This window comes from Lacerta agilis, chromosome 9 (assembly GCF_009819535.1).
Source record: "Lacerta agilis isolate rLacAgi1 chromosome 9, rLacAgi1.pri, whole genome shotgun sequence".
Classification (NCBI taxonomy): domain Eukaryota; kingdom Metazoa; phylum Chordata; class Lepidosauria; order Squamata; family Lacertidae; genus Lacerta; species Lacerta agilis.
Window position 1 is genome coordinate 44,281,774 of NC_046320.1, and position 12,701 is coordinate 44,294,474.

Here is a 12,701-nt window from a genome sequence, read left to right on the forward strand (position 1 = left end):
GAGAAGCGGCAAGAGGGTGGGGCGGGGGGGCGGGGAAAGCCGCCTTTACACCAATCAGCGCCTCGCCTCTCACGTGACTAACAAGTGCCTGGTGTTGTTGGATGCTGGTGGTTTTTTTTTTTTTGTTCGCCGTCAGTCACGTGGCGTTGTCACCTCACTGCTTGAAGGGGAAGACGCGGAGTAAAGGAAAGGAGGGTGGCTGTGGGCGTGTGTGGAATGGCGTGATTCCCGTCGCACCCATTCCTTTCTTCCTGATAGCGTATCTGCTCCGTCTGCCTTCGCTGCTGCTGCTGATGTTCTTCTTCGTAAGTCGACCATGGCCGACGATGCTGTTTGGGAAGCTGTGCCTGAAGGGCAGGAGGAGCCTTTGCTGGACCCCCGGACCCACAGTTGGAGGTAGGCGGAGGGGGGCTGCGCTCCTTGACGGGGTCTCGCCTCGGAGTCAAGTCCCTGAAAGAAGGGCCGGTGTGGGATTGTCAGTCGCTGAGGGAAGGAAGGGCCTCGTCGTCCAGGCGAGGGCGGAAGTGTTGTTTTGTTGTTGGGGGGGGGGTTAGTGATTATATTCCTATACTGTTCTAATTAGCGCCAAAAGGTCAGTAGGCTTTGAACTATTAAGCTTCCAGATAAAAATACGAAACATCACAACGAATATTGGTATTATGGTGCCTCCTTTTAAAAGGGCTCTTATTGTTTATTTTATTCCGGTGGCATTTTTTTAGTTGAGCCTTTGAAAGGTTTTCATTCTGCCCATTTCCTGATTTTTAAAAAAATGTTGTATTTAAATGCTGAAGTCATAGAGCAGGGGTTGTCAGCCTGGTCCCTACCGCCCACTAGTGGGCGTTTCAGGATTCTAGGTGGGTGATAGGGGGTTCTATGGCACAAACTGAATCCTCCTTCCATTGAGTACTGGTGGGCGGTAAGAAAATTTTACCATCAAGAAAGATGCATTAGTGGGCGGTAGGTATAAAAAGGTTGACTACCCCTGACATAGAGGGTCTGCTCTGAGTGCTTATTATTCTTGAACAGATTGCTGTAAGTTAGACAAAAACAAGTGCCGAGAGTTGTTAATCTTTAATTATATTTTCATTTGTTACAGATCTGATGGTGTTTTGGAAACCCTACAGCATTACAATAGCCGATGGAGATCCATTCGGATAATGTATCTCACAATGTTCTTCAGCAGTGTTGGTTAGTAAAATAACATACTTTGCAGCACCACTTTGATGTCTGTATTGAATGTAAATTAAAATGTTGTATGGAAACTTTTTTCATAACTTGGTACTCATACGTTTTTTCATAACTTGGTACTCTGACATTTTGGCTCCTGAATGCCGCAAACCCGGAAGTGAGTGTTCCGGCTTGCAAACATTTTTCGGAAGCCGAACATCCGGCGGAACTTCCAGTTGAGTGCAGGAAGCTCCTGCAGCCAATCGGAAGCCGTGCCTTGGTTTTCGAACCAATGTACGACTGCACATGTTTTGGCCACAGTATGGCGCAAATGCCAAAAATTAGTTGGGTGGTATGCAACTAAATTTTATTATTGAGTAGGTCCATTAAAATTAATGAATATTTCTATGTTATGTCCATTAATTTCAATAGGTCTACTGAGTAAAACAGCTGAATACCAACCATTGTAAAGTGTAGACTAGTTCTCAGTGCACTCTTGTCTAATTTGGAGAAAATGAACTGCTGTTTATCCTGATTTTTTTATATAAAGCTTAATGTTCAAGAAAATCTTCCTGCAATATTTTGCTTGCAACTATTATTTGGTTCCCTCCCCCAAGCTGCTATAGTGGGATTCTTATGTGATAAAGCTGTAGGAAGACTCTTAATCCAAATATCAGTTTTCCCAAAATCTAACTCAACTGGTTTCAGTTCAACCTGAATAACTGGCCATAAACTCTGATACTTTGTGCCTTAATTAAAGCATGTGACTTTGTTAGGGGAAGAAAGCTTTGTTGGATCATATACTTTAAGGAGTGAGTCATAGATTTCTGATTGTTTAGTTGGACACATGCTAATAATAATACCTTTATTGTCAATGTACAACCTGTGTACAATGAAATTAACCATTAATAAGAAGCCAATAGGAATAAAACAGAAAAGGTAGTATATGCCTCCATAAAAATTATCAGGGAACAGGTTGCACTTTGATTTCTCTGTGGACTTTCAACATTTAGGGACACAATCCTTTTATTCAGACAAATATATGAAGAATGTTATATAATGATTTAATAATAGAAGCATAACTTCAGTTCTTTACATTGCAGGTTTTTCTATTGTGATTATGTCAATATGGCCCTATCTTCAACAGGTAACCATGAGAGTTTGAATGAGTTATCTGTTTAGTACTTGACTATAAATAAGTTTCTTTGTTGTGATATTTGAAGTGGTTGTCTTAATCTGGGATGATTTATGTCAATTCTGCAAATTCAGGCTGCTGAATGAAAAGAGGTTTACTTTAAAACCCTATTTTTCAGAATACTACTATTTAACATTCATTCACTCTTTTATGGGTCATCTAAAGTGTGAAGAAAATGTAGTTGAATACTACCCATTGCTTATACCTTAGCATTGTAGCAGTGCTATCGAGAAAGCAGTTCATAATTATTTTCACAAATTGGGCATTAAGCAGGGTGGTTTTAATAAGCACCTTCCAAACATAGTCCCTTATTAGTTCTGCAGTGGGCCTGCTCACATTATTTTCTATCACCTTGCTCTTTTGCGTATCTAATATAGCTGTCCGCTTAGAGGTCAGTCAAACCCGTTAGCACTCGGATACGGATCTTGAAGATCCATTATTGGTTAAAACTCATTTTTTTCCATGTCGGGTTGGCACCCTTAACCCTATTTGATTTTCTCAATCCAAATGGAAATCTACACTGTACGAAAAGTTGAAAGGTTTGGGGTTCTCGTCACAGACACTGATAGCTGTTGGCTATGAGAAAGCCAGAGTAACAATTCACCAACGAATCTGGGACGTAGAACTTCAGCATCATGTGAGCGAGATGAATAAGCATCCAGCAATCAAAGATAATGGGAGAGGGTTTACCCCAGCGACATATTTGTCAAAATTACAAATACCTAAATATAGGCTGTCGTTTCCCCTCGCTTGATTCAACGTACTGCCATCCGCCTTGTTGCAGGGCAGATACGCGGGTAAACCATACACAGAACGAGTTTGCCCTTGCGGCGCAATAGAGGTGGAAACCATCTCTCATGTCCTGCTACGATGCCGTTTTTACAGGGATATATGTTCGGTTTTTACCACCCCTGTTATACAGAAAATTCCAAGTGGGCCCGAACCTCAATGTTTAAAATCTCTGATAGAGGACAAGGATCCAGAGATCACATTAAAGGTGACCAAATTTTGCACGGTTGCCATAGAACTTAGGGAACAAGCTGTGCTATTTTAAAGATTAGGGCCTTAGAAGCAGATTATAGACAATATTGTAGAGATTAAGACTTAAACCTTATTTTAACTGCTGCCATAATTGTATTGTTTATCGTTATATTGATTGTTAATTTAAACTTAATTTTATTGTTTTTCTGATTTGTTTATTACGGTATGTGAGTCTGGTCTGGGACTGTAATAAGTTCAATTCAATTCTATCACCTTGCAATGCATTATACCTTTCAACTGTTTCTCCCCAAATAATTATTCAGTTTTTGTTAATGGATAAATTCAGTAGTAGGACAATACCTCAAAGTATTTAATTACCTTGGGAAATGTTGTGATGCTGTTTGTAAATCTTGCTGGGAACTGATGAATGAAATGTGCTTGTTTTTGAAGTTGCTTTTGTTGTTTCCATAGATAGATAAAACTGCAGATCCAAGTTTCCTGGGCTGGATTATTGCTTCATATAGCATTGGTCAGATGATAGCTTCCCCCTTCTTTGGCGCATGGTCCAATTACAGGCCAAGAAGAGAGCCTCTTGTAGTTTCAACTACCATTTCAGTGGCTGCTAACTTTCTTTATGCCTATGTCCATTTACCTACATCACACAACAAATACTACATGCTGGTTGCTCGAGCTCTGGTGGGGTTTGGCGCAGGTAATTGTAGAAACATTTACACAGAATATTGACAGTTGCTGTGTACTATTTAAGGCAGCTATGCTGTTAGGTTAATCAGAATCTCATAAGCAGCTATGAAATCTATCTTGCTTCATAGCGCCACTTGCTACATCACCAGCAAGGTGTAATTCAGATATTGTGTAAATATATAATTTCCATTGTTGCTTAACCTCAAAATATAGACTCATGGTCTCCCAATTTTACCAGGTGAGTTGCCCATAGCTCTCTGTGGCCTTGCAACTGAGTCAGTGGTAGCCCAAAGGCGCAATATTTTTAAGTAGCTGACTCAATAGTGACAGAGATACACTGTGAAATTGGAAGGTCTGAAAGAGTATATAAGAGATTTAGCAAGAGTAAAAGCATGGGGAAGTTAGTGCAGTTTCTTCAGGAGCCTTTTACACATTAAACTTCAAAAATGCTACGTAAGAAGCATGAGTTATTAACTCCTGTCTGCTAAAGAGTTCCAAGTTACTGAAAAGTTTTTAACAGCTGAAATTAGATGGATACAGTTGTGAATAATCACTTCAGCGAAAAGGTGTCTCTGTAATCAGATGGCTTTCAATATCTGTGAATCTCTTTAAAATAAGACATGGCAGAAGAGAAATAAATGTAACATTTCTAGTAATTTAGGTAAACAAAATTAATTCCTAATGTTTTATTTGTGTCAAGTAAACGTACATCTGTTCATCTTTCTTTAGGAAATGTAGCAGTAGTTCGGTCATACATTGCTGGTGCCACCTCTCTTACTGAAAGAACTAGTGCGATGGCAAACACTAGTGCTTGTCAAGCAGTGGGTTTCATACTGGGACCAGGTACAACGTAGGTTGTATTTTCATTATTTTCAAATGAAACCTGATGTGTATGTGGAAACTTGGCATTCTGAATCAGAAATCCTTCAAATGTTACTTCAATCATTTGCAGATGTATGTGTAAATTTAATTTTCCTGCTGTGTAAACTTTAGTTAAAACAGTATTTTGAAGAAAGTTGCAAGTGCTAATTCTAAGGATGATACTGAGGGGTATGAAGATGGTTTATCATATGGTTTTATTGTACTGAAGCAGAAAGTTTGGGTAATAGTTCGTAATTTAGTGCTGGAAAAAGTGGGGCCATTTCCACATCAGAGGTACTCTTGGGTTCCACACACCTCAGTATCTATGCTTTTCATTTATGGTGACTACCTTGGGGGACAATGTTAGTAGTTCATCATGCTCTCTAACATCTATCTGGGGTGGGGAATCTATGGCCAAAGTACTGCATGTGGTCTTTGGCCCAATTTCATGTGTTTGTAGAGATCTCAGAAGAGAAGAGGAAAGCAGGAGGGGGGGAATGGAGGAGGGAATGAAATGGATGGAACAATGGAATGTGTGCAGCAGAAGAAACTGCAAGTGGTCAGTTCAGACCTCTGGCAAGAAGAGGAAATGCAGTGGAAAGTCAAAATGGGGCAGGGGAGGCTGGAATTAGGTAGAGAACAATGTGATCCTGCAGTGCTGCTAACTCCATCCAGTATTGGATGTGGCCATGCCCTGACTGATGTTTCTGTGAGTAACTCGCCCTTCATAGGAAAAGGGTTCCCAGTATCTTGTCTACAGCTTAGTAAAGGTACATTAAGCAAGCAAATGAATCTGAATCCAGATAATTTGAAGTGATTTATTTTTGTTTTGTGGAATAAATGCACTGTTCTTACGAAATACTTTGGATTCCGTGTTCAGAGTAAAACATCAATATTTGAACATGCTCTTAACGTTCTGTTTTAACTCTATTATGTTTTGGATTAGTTTTTCAGACCCTCTTTACGCTTATTGGAGAACAAGGAGTCACATGGAGAACCATTCATTTTCAGATAAACATGTACACCACACCAGCTCTATTTGGAGCTCTCCTAGGAATCATCAACATTGTTTTGATATTTGCTATGTTTAGGTAATTAGAAACTGAGACTGTTCTAAGACACCAAGTGTTTATCCTTAATTTCTCTTTTGTGCGGGATGGGCATGTCTATGCATATGTGATTTTTAAATCTTTGTTCCTCTTTGGGACTTCTAGATTTCATTTTCTTATTGGATCTAACGAGTGCGCAATCTGGATAAATACATTTTGGCCCTATTTTAATTTTAATTCCTTGATGTACACTATAGTGGCTGAGCTTAGCAATGGCAAGTTCTTCCTGGCCTTTATAGGGAAGAAATTATCTCCGTAACTTTGCGCAAATAATGATTCATTTTCCATGCTAGTTTTTACAGACTACTGGGAAGCTTTCAAACTTTTCTCAAATTGGCATATGGAGCCCCTCAAAACTGAACAAATTAAATCTTATTGTCATTTAGGGATTTATTTTCCCATTCTGAAAATTAGAAAAACCATCTCCATGATACAAAGATGAAAGTGGAGGATTTGCCACTAAGAGTTTTGAAGTCCTGGAGAATTTATCAAGTCCAAACTGTATCCCAAATTCCTAGGAGTAAAAATAGAAGTTTAGTTTAGGGGTAATCTGAACTTCATTTTTCCCTGGAATAAATTACTGAGGACTATACTTGTTATCTTCTAAGAGCATGGCCTCATTTTTCTGAGAAGGTGAAATTGAAATCTTGCTGGTGGAAATGAGGGATCATTTATACTCATTTCATTATCGAGCTAACCGATGTTTGTCAGGCGTCAGCCTTTCAAAAACTAACAGGACAGTTGCAGATGTATTTACTTTATTGAATCACTTGATTCCAATAGCTAATGCAAATTATTCAATTTTATGGCATTCAATATTACTTCAACATGACCTAGAAAGTTATTGAACTGATGTTGACACAAAGGATTTTGAGGAATTGGGTTAGAAATGACAATAAAATGAAGTGGTCAAATATTAAAAACCATTTGGAAAATAACATGATATTACAAGATTGGGTGTTGAAATGTATTGCTGCAGCTTGCAAAGCTTCCTCAGTGCATTATTTATTTTAATGAATAATTATTTTTAGAGAACATCATGTAGATGACGTGGGAAGACCACAAAGCAGCATTAACTTCGAAACTGAAGGTAATATTTTTGTAGAAAACTTGAAATAAAATATTGTAGTACACATTGGAATATTAATAGAAAGAAATGGCTACTGTGAAACTTCACATGCAAAGGGCAGTATCCAATGAAGTAGTTCTGCTAGTACAAGGATTTGTAACTTCTATTCTTTGCTTAAACTATTATGAGAAACCATAGCTTCCTGTTATGTCTCAGCTCTGAAACAATAGCTCAGTCTCTGGTATAATATTCTAGATAGTAACCCAAGAGTAAATTCTAGTTTCCCAGATGTAACAGAAAACATTTTCTATTCTAGTGCGTAAGTAAAAAGGAGGAAAGGACTGCAGGGGCTTGCCTCATTTTGACTTAATAAACAATGCTTTATTAAACCAAGGTCATTACATCTGAACTGTGTAACAATGTCCTATTATTACTTTTTTTGTTTTGATACAGAAAATGAACAAAGGAGTCAAGATAGTCAAGCAAACATTGACCATGTGGCTGTTGTATCAACAAACCTTCTTTTCCTTGTTATCTTATTTGTTTTTGCAGTCTTTGAAACGTGAGTATACTTGATTCTCCAGTATTTTTTTGTAGCAGTACAATAAGACCCAAAGTCATAGCAATAAGAAACACAGCTGTATTCCCATAAGCAGTTCATATTGGGAATCTTTCTTAATAACCCCAATATAAGAAGATCAAGTTTGATAGTTGAGGCTACACAACTGAAATTTCAGCTGGCACAGCATCTCTTCTCAGCCCTTTGGCTAAGGTCAAGTGTAGCACATTATACAGCACAATAAATATATGTAGCACTTACTATATAAGCAAAAATAAATCTGTCCCAGATCCAGCCTCCCATGGAGTTTACAGAAATTGGGAGGCAGAGAGAGGTACCACATACATGTTCAGGGAGAGGCATTAAAGTTCCTCAAGGAAAAATATGATAAATTAATAAACCCATAGTCCAATTTAATGTGTAGATATTGCTCTAGTTTTAAGAATGTGCTGGTATGGGATTTAAAAAACAAGATAGGTCATTATGATCATACTTCATCTAATTTAGTACAAATTCCAGAACATTCACATCCAGTCAATAAGTCAGTGGTATATAAAATGAAATTTTAGGCCTCTAAACATTTCAGTATCCAGACAGAAAAACACACATTCTTAATATTTGTTGCTCATCCTCTCGGAGCTTTCAAAAGGTGGTTAGTTTTCCTCGACAGCTGTTTCTCACATCTTTAGCAATGTCTTATAAAATGGTGGTGATGACCTACTACTTATTCTCCTGCTTTACCACTTTACTGTAGTCAATCTGTTCGTTATCAAAGATCTACATTTAATTATTGTTTAACTCCGCGTGATCTAAAGATAATCAACTTGTAATTAATTCCTTAAAATATTCCCATATTGTTGAATCTCTCTACATGTTGACCACATTCCTGCCAATATTTCCCAGCTTTATTGCCATGATGTTTTCAGGGATATACAATACTAAAGTCTTGTAGGGATCTATATTTCTCCTTGCTTTGACACATTCCCCATTTGCTAGAGTTATTTTCTATATGCTATTAAGATTAATGTCAGGTGGGAGCTTCCAAAGTAGTTTCATACCGTTGGCTGCAGTTGGAGAGCTTGAGAGATCGTTTAAGCCAGGGATCCACCATCCTTTTTGGACCAGTGGGCACATTTTGAATTTCGAAATGGCGTTTATTATCATTGCAGTGCAGCTCAAGAACCCCTTTTGCAAGTGAGGGAAACGGTTCACAAAACAGGAGTACAATAACTTTTATACTTCAGTTCAAAGCAAAGCCTTAGCTATTCAGCTTGTTACATTTCACACAGCATAGCAACATACTTGGCTATTGGCCTTCAGCTGGTAAACTTTTAATGTTTCTCACCACCAGTTCTCTTTGTTAAGCATTCACTTCTTCTAACAGCCCAACTAATTATTTATTTCAGTTCTTACTTACGTGGCTGCTTTTCCCAGAACCCTCCTCTACATGCTTTTGGCTTTCTCCATTTTCTATAATCTTTCTCATAATTCCATAAGAGGGGCATCATACAGCACAAAGTCAGAGTACAGTCATGTTGAAGCTTTCTCCATAATTGTATTTCTGTACTGGAAAACACTTAACCCATTGAATTTCAGCCTGCCATGTAACTGTTAAATGTAGGAGAACCCTATTTCCCCGTCAATGCCAATCCTAGTCCAAAGCCTAGGGTTCCATCCTATGCCTGCTTACTTAGGAGAAAGCCCCATTAAACACAGAGACTTATTTCTGAGTACAGTCATACCTCGTGTTGCGTTCGCTGCGGGTTGCGTTCGGCGCGGGTTACGAACGTGCCAAACCTGGAAGTACCGGAACGGGTTACTTCCGGGTTCAGCGGTTCGCGCATGCGCAGACATGCGAAATGATATCATGCGCAGAAACGTCGAATCGTGTTGCGCAGATGCGATGCTTCATGATGCATTCTGCTCATGATGCGAACAGGGCTCTGGAACGAATCCTGTTTGCATCCAGAGGTACCACTGTAGATAAGCGTTGCCTTGTTATGTAAGCTAACTATACAGTGAATTATTTTGTACAGTGGTGCCCCGCTAGATTAAAATAATTCGTTCTACGAATTTTTTCGTCTAGCAGTTTTTTCGTCTAGCGAAGCGGCAATGACAGCCGCACTCCGCTAAACGGAAAAAAAAGACAAAAATGTTTCGTCTTGCGAAGCAGCCCCATTGACTTTTTCATCTTGCGGGGCAGCTTCCGCTAGACGAATGCAGTTTGTCTAGTGAGTTTTTCGTCTAGCGAGGCATTTGTCTAGCGGAGCACCACTGTAATAGTATTTGCAGAAAATATCTTAAAGGGGCAATGTGAACTGAGGTGAACCACCATAGGAAGATGCATTCTAGTTGCTTGGGGAAGGAAGGGCAAACGATGACAAGTCCAAGGGCTAAAAAAAAAGACAGAAGTGGAAACATGTACCAAAGAAAGGGGAAAACAGCAGTTCTTTAGGACCCCAGAGATTCCTGTTGCCTGGTGTCCAAATAACTCACTCATCAATCACTTTAGGCACAAACTGAGAATACTAATTTGTTTTATTTTATTCTCTAGCATAGCCACACCGTTGACAATGGATATGTATTCCTGGACCAGGAAAAAAGCAGTGTTTATCAATGGATTAATCCTTGGTGCAGTTGGCATTGAATCTGTCATTGTGTTTTTAGCAGTTAAAGTACTTTCCAAAAGGTATGTTACTATGTACGATAGCAACAAATTCTGAAATTAAAAGGTTTGATGAACTCTGGGTTGCAAATGATTGTCCATAAACCTTTCTAAACTAGTTGCTTGTAGCACTAGTAGCACCCTGATCCCCAGAGTGCACCTACTAATATACCTGTATTGTTAAGAAAGGCAAACAGACTTTTGCAGCATCTTGCATTGTACACAGATTTGGTTTAGTTAGCCTAAGTATGAATATTGTAATCATAGTTTTCGTTATCTGACAGGACTGGTGAACGTGCTATACTTTATGGAGGCCTAGTGATTATCTTGGTTGGATTCTTTGTCTTACTACCTTGGGGACAACAGCTACCTAATATCCAGTGGGAAGGTACAAATATTAATATTAAACTTCTAAGCTTCTAAGCTTCCTACTGAATATTTGTATATGATACCTTTTATTTGGTTTTTTACAGACATAAAGAATAATTCTATTCCAAGAATGACTTTTGGTGAAAGCTTTGCCTCTCTCCGGACAATAGAATGGATGCTTCCATCCAGTAATACTACTGAAGCAACAGGATGTCCTATGTTACAGTCCTGGTGCCTCTATACTCCAGTCATCTATTTGGGCCAATATATCACTACTGTCATTCTACTAGGACTTGGTTATCCAGCCTGTAATGTCATGTCTTACACTTTATATTCAAAAATCATAGGACCAAAGCCCCAGGTAAGAAAGAGTGATATTTTTGTGACGTGTGTAGATAAGGTCTTATTTACAAATAACAAAATTAATTGCTAATTTTTCTAGAAACTTTTGCAAGAGTGCCAGTAACCTTCCTGAATTTGGAATAATGTTTCATTGTCTTGATGAAAGAGTGTTTTCTTGCTGGAGGAGTTCTGTGCCATCACACAAAGAAAATACCGTAGACAAGTGGAACTTTGTTGTAGTCTAGTCAATCCAGTTGTAGCAGGGGAGGTCACAAGTTACTGGTATATCCAACTAAACCATTGCATATGTGGGATGGAGCTCCTCATCCCACACATCCCTTGCATCACCCCTAAATCTGCTCTGGATTTAGTCCAGCATCCTGCTCTCACTGCAACCAACCAGATGCCTGTGGGAAGCCCACAAGCAAGATCTGGATATAACTGTGCTTTCCCCTCCTGCATTTCTCACCAGCAGGTATTCAGGCACATCCTGGCTCTGACAGTCTTGTGTGTCTGTCTGATACAGGGGAAAAACTACTCATCCTTCCCAGGTTTATTCTTTCTCCCATTTCTTATGTACACTTCACATCTTCCTGTGGTGTCTGTGGGAAAGTGAGGCCTCAGGAATGTCAAGACTATGGAACTCCAAGTGAGAGTATAGAAAGTACCATATGCTGCCAAGTTATGTGTGGCAGAGAAAGTGGCCACAACACTATGTTTACACAACACTATGTAGCAGCAAGACAGGATATGTAGAAATTGAAGTTAAATGCCACATTAGAGGGGATATGCAAGGCCATGGGTTCATTTTTGGGCCCATTCCAGCTTATCTATCTAATGTTTGGATGCAAACATCTAGTTAATTGTCTTTTTTAAAAGGTGGCCTAAAAGTCCATTTTAATCAGTTTTAGAGTTAGAAATAAGACTGGCTTGATAATAGCTTGTGTTTGAATGTTTCAGAAATTTAGCATCAACACTCAAAATTCTCTGATCTGTTTTAGGGTGTCTACATGGGCTGGTTGACTGCCTCTGGAAGTGCTGCACGTATACTTGGTCCAGTCTTTGTCAGTCAACTCTACACGTACTTGGGACCCCGCTGGGCATTCAGCTTAATATGTGGAATTGTTCTTCTCTCTCTCTTACTTTTGGAAATTGTGTACAAGAGACTTGTTGCATTTTCTGTCCTATATCAGAGACTTCAAGAGCAGACTTCCTAGTTGTGGGTAACTATTGTTCAATCTTGATTATTATTATTTTTGTAGCCAGTGTGTCCTATAGAAATGCTATGTTTTACTGCTGATAATTTATTGTCAGACATATCACTGGTACTGAACTGAACATGATAATGAAACAGTTTTGATGCATATAGTTCCAAAAGTTCACACACTAATTCTCCTTACTGTGGTAGTTTACTTCTTAAAATGCCTTGATTCTGTGAATCAGGTCTTATTGAAAGTGTTTTTCAAACACAACTTGAAAAAGCTTTGTATTTAGTCACTTTTATAATTAGCTACCTCTTCTAAATTTTAACGAGTGCTTTCTAACATGACTTAGCAGAAACTAATAAATTGTCTCACTTAAAAGTATCTTGTTGGCAGTTCTTGTTTTATAATCGTACAGAATATTTTATACAAAGGAAATTGTTTCAGAGCATTTTTGGGGTTGGACAGAAGTACAGTGGT

The 12,701-nt window shown here is 38.8% G+C and overlaps 1 protein-coding gene across 3 annotated transcripts; it reads left to right on the forward strand.

The window, feature by feature from the left end:
- The first annotated feature begins 151 nt into the window (after positions 1–151).
- Positions 152–12,605, forward strand: MFSD8 (major facilitator superfamily domain containing 8). 3 transcript variants are annotated; one of them, XM_033159675.1, is made up of 12 exons: positions 152–396; positions 1,097–1,188; positions 2,271–2,314; positions 3,815–4,055; positions 4,775–4,888; positions 5,853–5,997; positions 7,047–7,105; positions 7,538–7,646; positions 10,198–10,332; positions 10,593–10,696; positions 10,782–11,038; positions 12,021–12,605. In XM_033159675.1, the coding sequence occupies exons 1-12, from the start codon at positions 317–319 to the stop codon at positions 12,234–12,236; spliced, it is 1,596 nt and encodes a 531-aa protein (XP_033015566.1). In that variant the 5' UTR covers positions 152–316; the 3' UTR covers positions 12,237–12,605. The 3 variants fall into 3 exon arrangements, with proteins under 3 accessions (XP_033015566.1, XP_033015568.1, XP_033015567.1); XM_033159676.1 differs by lacking the exon at positions 152–396 and having other exon boundaries at positions 1,178–1,202; XM_033159677.1 differs by lacking the exons at positions 152–396; positions 2,271–2,314 and having other exon boundaries at positions 1,120–1,188.
- Positions 12,606–12,701: the final 96 nt, after the last annotated feature.

Excerpts from the sequence above, each read along its gene's own strand:
- MFSD8 (XM_033159675.1), top strand. The coding sequence starts at position 317 with ATGGCCGACGATGCTGTTTGGGAAGCTGTGCCTGAAGGGCAGGAGGAG. Across the intron at positions 397-1,096 it reads CCCCGGACCCACAGTTGGAG|ATCTGATGGTGTTTTGGAAA; the intron begins GTAGGCGGAGGG and ends CATTTGTTACAG. Across the intron at positions 1,189-2,270 it reads AATGTTCTTCAGCAGTGTTG|GTTTTTCTATTGTGATTATG; the intron begins GTTAGTAAAATA and ends TTTACATTGCAG.